This window comes from Magnolia sinica, chromosome 15, assembly GCF_029962835.1.
Source record: "Magnolia sinica isolate HGM2019 chromosome 15, MsV1, whole genome shotgun sequence".
Lineage (NCBI taxonomy): Eukaryota > Viridiplantae > Streptophyta > Magnoliopsida > Magnoliales > Magnoliaceae > Magnolia > Magnolia sinica.
This window is the reverse complement of record NC_080587.1, coordinates 76,532,198-76,541,453: the sequence shown is the minus strand read 5'-3', so window position 1 is coordinate 76,541,453 and position 9,256 is coordinate 76,532,198. Positions and strand designations below refer to the sequence as shown.

At 40.4% G+C, this 9,256-nt stretch overlaps 1 protein-coding gene across 1 annotated transcript; it reads left to right on the top strand.

Annotated features, from left to right (window-relative positions):
* The first annotated feature begins 8,282 nt into the window (after window positions 1-8,282).
* Window positions 8,283-9,019, top strand: LOC131227157 (auxin-responsive protein SAUR76-like). The gene has a single exon (XM_058222888.1). It carries the CDS (start codon window positions 8,418-8,420, stop codon window positions 8,808-8,810), a length of 393 nt encoding a protein of 130 aa, XP_058078871.1. The 5' UTR covers window positions 8,283-8,417; the 3' UTR covers window positions 8,811-9,019.
* The last annotated feature ends 237 nt before the right edge of the window (window positions 9,020-9,256 follow it).

Below are 9,256 nucleotides of genomic sequence, written 5' to 3'. Positions count from 1 at the left end.
AAGAAGATTATGAGATACAAAGATTTGTAAGACTCTTGCTAATGATTTTGTGACATTCACTCAATATATACGTTGCACCAGCTCATGTTAAGATGTTAGTCAAAACATAGGGTTGGTTAAGAACTTGAGTGGGCTCTAACAAGAAACATAATGAGGATGGATTGTCCTACATGTAGCCCCTCTCTTCGTTATCTCTGTGTCATGTGCACCTACATGTAGCCCCTCTCTTTTTATTTTCTCCCCTTAAAATATCTCTCTATAATTTCTTTTTCCTACGTCTCCTCACTCCACGTTGTGCAAGGATAGTGATATTCTTAGATGGTTTTAAATATTGTCCAAAATTGAGTTGACTCAACTGAGTTTCTTGGTTTCAACAAGCAATGAAATGAGTCATTGGACCAAAGCAGAAACGAGTCACCAGATCAAACCGACACTGTAATGGAATGAGTCAGAGTGATTCAAGTACTGAGTCTTGCTTGAAAACCTCTACACCTAATTTGGATGCAGATTGCGTCATGCCATCACTTGGTCAGAAATTGGTCCAATACAGGCTGTGTGGGGTCCACCATGATGTAAGGGTTTTATTCATGCCATTTGTATATTTTTTCAAATCATTTTAGAGTATGAGCCTGAAAATGAGATAAATACAAGGCTTAAGTAGACCACACCAAAGGAAGCAACAATGATAATGACACTCATGGTTGAAACCTTCCTAGGGTCCATTGTGATGTTTGTTTGACTGTTCATAAGGTTAAACAAATCTGAATGAAGGGAAGACAAATTTCAGCTTGATTAAAGACTTTCATTGGCTCTAAGAAGCTTTTAATGATGGGTATTCATTTCCCATTGTGTGGTTCACTTGAGCCTTAGATCTACCTCATTTTTGGGATCATTTCGTAAAATGATCTGTAAAAATAAATTAATGATGTGGATAAAACTCATATATCATTGTGGGCCCCACAAAACCCTTGCCTATACTGATTTCATCCGAGCAAGGGCAGGATGCAATCCGTTTCCACCTAGTTTGCGGATTGCATTTATGAAGTTGAGTATAGGCACTTAAAAACTTTCTTTTCAATAGTCTGTACGAATTTAAGTTTACACATCAAATGGTTTGATGCATCAGTTCATCATGAGTTTCAGAAGGTAGCCCACCCAATGTAGTGGCCGAAAATGGTCTATGTATGTGAAGCCCTCGTGTTCCTAGACATACGACTTACAAAAATGCCAACTTAAATAATATTTTTTCAAAAGCTTATCTCGTCTTGTTTTGATCAAGAATCTAGATCATCTATTTGTCCCAAGCAGACAATTTCTATTTGTTACAATATGATTAGGCCACATTATCACTAAGGCTGTATACACAAGCTAAGTTGGCTCGAAAAGCTTACTTGACTTTACTCGATCTAGCTTGGCTTAAACGACGACTCGAGGCAAGCTAAGCTTTATATAACCCACCTTACTTTGAAAACAAGCCGAGTTTGATCATAATAAATCTTGACTCGACTCGACTAAAATTCAGCTTAGCTCAAAGCTCGCTTGACTCTAATACACACACACACACACACACACACACACACACACACACATATATATATATATATATAAAAGTTAAAAACTTAAAGTCTATTCGTCCGTCCATTTCTTACCCTTTCCTTTCTTTACCCAACTTGCGGTGCCTAAGCTCCTCTCTCTCTCTCTTTCTCTCTTTCTCTGCACCAACAACAAGGTACCTAATATGACTTTATCTAATATTAATTAATTAATTAATTAATTAATTAATGGAATATTTGATTTAGGAGTTGGGTTGGATCATTTGGGTCGGGTGGCTGGGTTGAATCAGTTGTGGGTTGGGTCAGGTTACTGGGTTGAATCGGGTGCAGGTTAGGTGCTAGGTTAGGTCGGGTTAAAAGCAGGCTTGGCTCGATTCAAGATAAGCTCGCCTCAACTTGATCCACTAGCTCGTTTCGAGCTTGACTTGAAAGGTTTGACAAACAAGCCAAGCTCCAATGGTAAGCACGAGGCTGAGTTTGAGGAGAGCACGAACGAGTGAAGCCAATCTTAGCTCACCTCGACTCGGTGTACAACTTTAATTATCACACACTACGATTAATCTAACTAGGCCACGTCATCATACACTGCATTTAATGAAACTGTGCTTGTGCAGATAATGACAGAAACGACATAGACAAACATGAATTTTCTGTTTTTGTCAAGCATCTTTGATCAATGAGAAATGATCACATACATGGACCGCCCGACCTTTCCTGAAAAATGTCAATAAAATAGAACATCCAAGCCGTGGAAAATGTGGGCCACACCACAAAGATCTCCCGTGGAAAAAAAAAAAAAAACAGGCCGGTCAATTCGTCAGGTAGGCACATCATCAAAATCAATGGACGGATCATGTTCTAAGTATTCAACATACAGATGTCACCAACAAACTAGTGGTCCTGCCTAATTTTCAAGGAACGCGATCTCGTGGTGTGGCCCATTTTTTGCACGACTCAGATATCCCTAGACAACAACTCATTGGTGGGAAAGAGGGGGCCGTGTCTCAAAGTCTACATTAACTGCTTGTTTGTAATTGGGTTTCTCTTTATCAATTCTTATATATCTTTTAATCTCATCCGTTCAAATGTATATGGATTCCAAATAGTTCATCTGGTGCGAGTCCATATGATTTCCATACGTACATTCCGAGAATCATCCTGATCCAAAAGACAGGTGGGACACACCACAGGAAACAACGTGCAATCACGCTTAAAACCATATATTCACTTATTGTGGCCCACCTAAGATTTGGAATGGCCAATGCTTTGGTTTATCCTTTCATCCTGGTGGAGCTCATCTGATGAGTGGATTAGATAAAATATACACAGCATGATGGACCCTAGATTCCATCTGGAATTTTCTATGGTGAGCATTCCCCACCCCATTGTCCCCAAATTTCTCTTTGGTGTGGCCCACTTGATAAATATATCATGCAGAATTTTGGAATCTACGCATATCATGGGAATATGCATCTAATGGACGGGTTCGATGGATCTCAAGCATCACGGTGGGCCCCACAAAATCAAGAAAGTCTCACATACGTGATTATGCCCCTTTAATCTCATGGACAAGTGGTTATTTTATGTTAAATAATAAAATAATTAAAAAGGATATTAGATTCTAGACTTTTGCAGCTCCCTATCACGTCTGTCGTTTTGGTTGCCCTTTTCTCAACACAATTAATTAATTTTTTAAAGAGTGATTAGCTGTTAATTACGGTAATTAGGGACCTAACAAGCAAAACAACCTTTTGGTTGGTGTGGCACCTGAATGCAAGAGTTGAATATCCATTCTTTTGCAGAAAATTACAAAATTGCCTGTCCTTTTAGGAACAAAATGCACATTCCCTCCATCCTAAATATTTAGGCCCTGTTTGGGTGTAGCATATGGATGCTTAATGAATTATACTATTCCCAGCCTTAATTATGCAAATGGAAGCTGTGATTTGGTGATCGAGACCGTTGATCTGATGATCCCCACCTTAGATGGGGTTGGGCCAAAGATCAATGGCTTAGACACTGTTGTTGTTGGAACAGGAAAAAATAAAGATTTTCTTCTCTCCATTTCTTTATTTATAGTAGTTTGAAGTAAAAAGAAAATAATGATAGACTGGGGTCTACCAAACATTCAATGGTCCCCATTCAATGGAAAATAGGGCAAAGATCAAAGGTTGGGATCTTCCGATTTGAGAGATTGTTGTTGGACACCTCTGTTTCATGATGTAGGCCATAAGATAAACAGTCCATGTGCAGAGATGGTTAGGTGATTGGAATTTTACATATTCAAGGTGCCATCATAAACGAGGTATCGTAAAATAATCACTGTTCATATATTATTCTGTGATTTGTTTGATGACATTTGGTAGGATATGTTCTGAAATAATTACAATACAATACTCTCAGACTTTAGCCATTTGATCTGGATTTTTTTTAATGGTCCGAACTATTTATGATGCCATAGCGCAAAAAAACAAAAAAAAACTCCAATTCAATAATATAATTCTTTGAATTTACAAAATTTATAATAGCCTTTGATATTCAAAACTAAAGAGTTGAATTTTCAGTGAATTGAAATGATCCAACTTAAGAGTGTTTATTTGTTAGTATACAACGTAGAAATTAAGTGTGTCCTATCATGTAAATAGTTTGTATCCTTGGAAAACAAACCAGTTTTCCAAAGTTCTAATACATTGGATTGTAATACATTGGGATGTAGTCCAAATTAAGGACCTCTTGTTTGATTTTAGAATGGCATCCAAGGCACCTGAAATATTCTTTTCAATGTTTTAAGTTATTTTGCATAGAATCATTCCTCCTAAAAATGTGGCCTATATAAGCTAGATTACAGCTTTCAAAGCAATTAATTTATTCACTGTAAGACTAGAAAGCTTATGCTGCCATTTAAAAAAATTCCATGTTTTTTTTTCTCTAGTTGGTTGACACATTGGATTGTAACAAGACTCTTATTTGAATTTTAGAGAAGCATGCGAAACATCTTAAATATTCTTTTCAATGTTTTAAGTTCATCTGCATTGAATCATCCCACTCTAGAAAGGTGGCCTATATAGTCCATACTTTGGCTTTTTAAACAATTAATATTATCCACGGTAGGATATGCAACTTTTTATGCTGCCAGTTTCAAAAATCTATTCTTTTTTTTCTTCATTTCATTGATACATTGGATTGTAATATATCAAACCTGTTTTATTTTAGAGTATTATGTGAGGCACCTAGAATATTCTTTTCAATGTTTTAAGTTCATTGCCACAAAATCATCATCCCAATCTAGAAAGGTGGTCTATATAGGCTAGATAGTATGTGTTTTCAAACAATCAATTCTATTTACAGTGAGACCTTGAAATTTTTTATGTTGCTAGTTTCAAAAGTTTCATTCTTTTTCTCTGATTCGTTTTGACTTTTGACGTTGATTTTTTTTCAAAAACTATGAAAAAATTGCTTCTTCTTGTGTGAAGAATTTTGACAGGTCTTATATATCACTAAAGACTAATGGTTTCTTTAATAATTGAGGGATGAGAAATCCTGTCATTATCAAACTTAATAAGAAGCTACTCAATGTCAAATGCAGCTGTAGTGCCTACAGCGCGATGGACTTACTCATCAAGTCATTTTTTATTTTTTATTTTGGCTTTACACATTCATGTATACAACTATGTGTTTGGATTTACTTCTTTTTTTATTTCCATGAAACTTGGAAAATAACAAGTTGTCAATAAATTCCCAACATAAGTGGATAGAGGGATTTGATTTCTAATACTATGAATAGTGGAATATTAAATTTTCATATTCAAATATTACTTAGACATAGTTGACGCCGAAAAAATGAGATGGGGAGACAAACTCTACTTATATTTAGCTTGCTCTAAAGTATAACTTTTTTTTTTTTTTTTTTCGTTTTTGTTTTTTTCTCGGCCAAATTCTGATTTCGTTTTACATCCCTCCGAGGTTTTGTTCGAGCTTGATTGACTCAAAACATCAACGGCTTTGATCATCCAAAATCTTACCATGTTGGGAGGGACAAAGGGTGGTATATATGAGCTTTTCTAGAAAGGGTTATTAGACAAAAAGGGTAGCATCTTACTCTCACATGAAAAATCAATCAAAAGATTCAAAACCATGTGTAGCCTAGTTTGATTAAATTAACAACAATAGGCCTACTTCACTCTCCATTGCAATCATCTACCACAACTGTTGTACGCAGCAGCAAAAACACTCGAGCTCTGTGGGGCTAACAGAGTTTTGAGTGTGAGATCCACTCCGTCCATCTGATTCATATTCTTAGTCTCACTACTCAAACAAAACCTCACCCTGATCCCGAACTCTGATAGCCCACACCACGGGGAATATCGTAAAATAACACCTACAGCCTTAAAAGTGACCCTTTATACCGTCTATTCTTCATGCATAAAAACACCACGGTGGGCCCTCAGGCAAACCTATCGCCAGCGTAGTCTGGCCATTATTCCATATGGTGTGGCCCACCTGATCAGTTGGGGCGGAATTTTGGCCCCATTGCCTAACTTCTAGTAGCGCACCTAATGGACGGAGTGGATCTCACGAGCACAAGCCAGTGGGCCCACCGAACTCGGGTGTTGCTGCGTACAGCTGTAGAGGATTCCGGCCTGAAAGAGGCCGCTGAAACAACCGAAAATTCCCACCTAGGGATTTCCTAGAATAAAATTTTGCAGGGAGAAGGTCCAACAAAAATCTGCGTATATATACAGGGAAAAGGTATATATATATATATCAACCGAAAATTTCAAAATATCAGCCGTATACGGAGCTCAGGTGGGCCATATCATCTAAAATCATGTGAAGACATGTCAAAAACATATAAAAGCACTTGGTGGGGCCCACCTGAGTTTTGAATGCTGTCGAAACTTGGTCTGAACCCTCATACAAGTGTGACACACATAATAGATGGGCTGGATTTGCAAACCACATCTCAGTGGCCCCAAAAAATGATTATGAATGTTTTAATGGTGCACGACCCCTCCCCACTTCTGTATGTGGTGTGGCCCACACAAGTCACGAATTGACTTGATTTTTGAGACCTAGGCCCACGATGGAATGGTGCATCTGACTGATGGGGTAAATGTTCGAAACGCATCATGGTGGGGCCCACACAGATCGACCTCCCGGGAGCTTATCGTGAGGTCGAACGCACGGTACCATTTATGGGAAAAGGTACTATACCCTCGACCTTACGATAAGCTCTCGTGAGGTCGAGCTGTGCGGCCAGCTCCTGTGAGGTCGAGCTGTGTGGGCCCCACCATGATACGTGTCGACCATCAACACCGTGCATTTGATGGGTCCTCTCTAAATTATGGGATATCTATATATATAGATATCCCATAATTTAGAGGGGACCCATCAAATGCACGGTGTTGATGGTCGACACGTGTCATATAGATATCCCATAATTTAGAGGGGACCCATCAAATGCACGGTGTTGATGGTCGACATGTATCATGGTGGGGCCCACATAGCTCGACCTCATGGGAGCTTATCGTGAGGTCGAGCGTATAGTACCTTTTCCCATATATATATGTGTGTGTGTGTGTGTAACATCCACTCCGTCCATCAATTGGGCCAGCTCATGTGTAACTTGGTTTGAACCCTCATACAAGTGTGACACACATAATGGATGGGCTGGATTTGTAAACCACATCTTGGTGGGCATAAAAAATGATTATGAATGTTTTAATGGTGCATGACCCCTCCCCACTTCTGTATGTGGTGTGGCCCACACAAGTCACGAATTGACTTGATTTTTGAGACCTAGGCCCACGATGGAATGGTGCATCTGATTGATGGGGTAGATGTTCGAAACGCATCACGGTGGGCCTCACACAGATCGACCTTCCGGGAGCTTATCGTGAGGTCAAGCGCATGGTACCATTTATGGGAAAAGGTACTATATCCTCGACCTTACGATAAGCTCTCGTGAGGTCGAGCTGTGGGGCCAGCTCCCGTGAGGTCGAGCTGTGTGGGCCCCACCATGATACGTGTCGACCATCAACACCGTGCATTTGATGGGTCCCCTCTAAATTATGGGATATCTATATATAGATATCCCATAATTTAGAGGGGACCCATCAAATGCACGGTGTTATAGATATCCCATAATTTAGAGGGGACCCATCAAATGCACGGTGTTGATGGTCGACACGTATCATGGTGGGGCCCACACAACTCGACCTTACGGGAGCTTATCGTGAGGTCAAGCGTATAGTACCTTTTCCCATATATATGTGTGTGTGTGTAACATCCACTTCGTCCATCAGTTGGGCCAGATCATGTCCCCAAAAATTAGCCAGATCCAAGACTCAAGTAGACCACACCACGGGTAAAAGCATGAATAGAGACGCCAGCCGTTGAAACCTAGGGCCCACCGTGAAACTTACATCCCATCCAATCAGTTAATTAGGCGAACCCCATCAAGATGAAGTGAAAAAAGCAAAACATCGGTAGGTCTCAGGAATGTTTCAACGGTGGGCATCCCACCCCACCATGGTGTGGCCCACCTAATTTTTGGTCTCATGTTCTAACATGAGCTGGCAGAAAGGATGGACGGAGTAGACGTAACAACACTTCACGGTGGGCCCCACAACTTAAAAAAAAAGAAAATCCGTGGGCTCCACAAACGGAAAAAAGAAGAGGAGGCTTTTTACGGTTTTATCCCTGCCAAATCCTTCTATTTAAAGACCGGTAGCTTCGCTCCTCTCTTCCTTCCTCCAAAACCACAAAACCCCTTCCCCCGTCCGGATTTCCGTCTCTCATCTCCGGTTTTCCGTCCACCAAAACCGCCAACATTACCCTCTCCTTCCTTCCTCCATCCCAAAAATGGGAAAAGGTTCGAACCTCGCCACCCTCAAATGCATGTTCAAGAAATGGCAGTCAGCGGCCAATCTCCGCCGTCCAAATAGCAACAGCAGCGGCAACAGCAGCATCGCTGCTAATCCAGTAGACGACACGTGGAAAGACTCGTCAGTTACCCGCGACGGACTCCACCCAGTCTACGTCGGGAAATCTCGTCGGCGCTACCTCATCAGCTCCCACCTAGTCGACCACCCCCTCTTCCGGGTCCTCGCCGACAAGTCGCCTGCCGGCGCGGGATCTGACGCCATGACCGTCGGTTGCGAGGTGGTTCTCTTCGAGCACCTCCTTTGGATGCTCGAGAATGCTGATCCGCAGCCGGAATCTCTGGACGAGCTCGTCGAGTTCTACGCCTGCTGAAGTTTTCCGGCGACCGAGTTTCAGACGAATAACGACAAAAGAAAAACGAGATGTTTTGTCGTCTTGTGTATCTGTTTCTTTCTTTTTTAACTGAAGGGTAGAATTGTAAATTCTTTTTAATTTCGGGGTGGAAATCAGCGTGTAGTAGAATTTGGAAGAGACGAGAAGCAGATGGAGGGTCAGGATCGACCCATCTGAGCTGTTTGATCTTATTGTTTCTCCTTTTTTTTTAAATATATATATATATATATATATATATATATTTTTTTTTTTTATTTTTTATTTTTTTTCTTTTTTTTTTTCTTAATCAATATGTGTGATTTACGATAGAAAATATAAGGTGATTCGCACGACTGATTGAAATGATGACTCGCACCACAAGCTCCAATTAATGTGGGCCACTTTTACAGGATCCGGGCTGTCCATCACGCGGTCCTGGTGCTGGA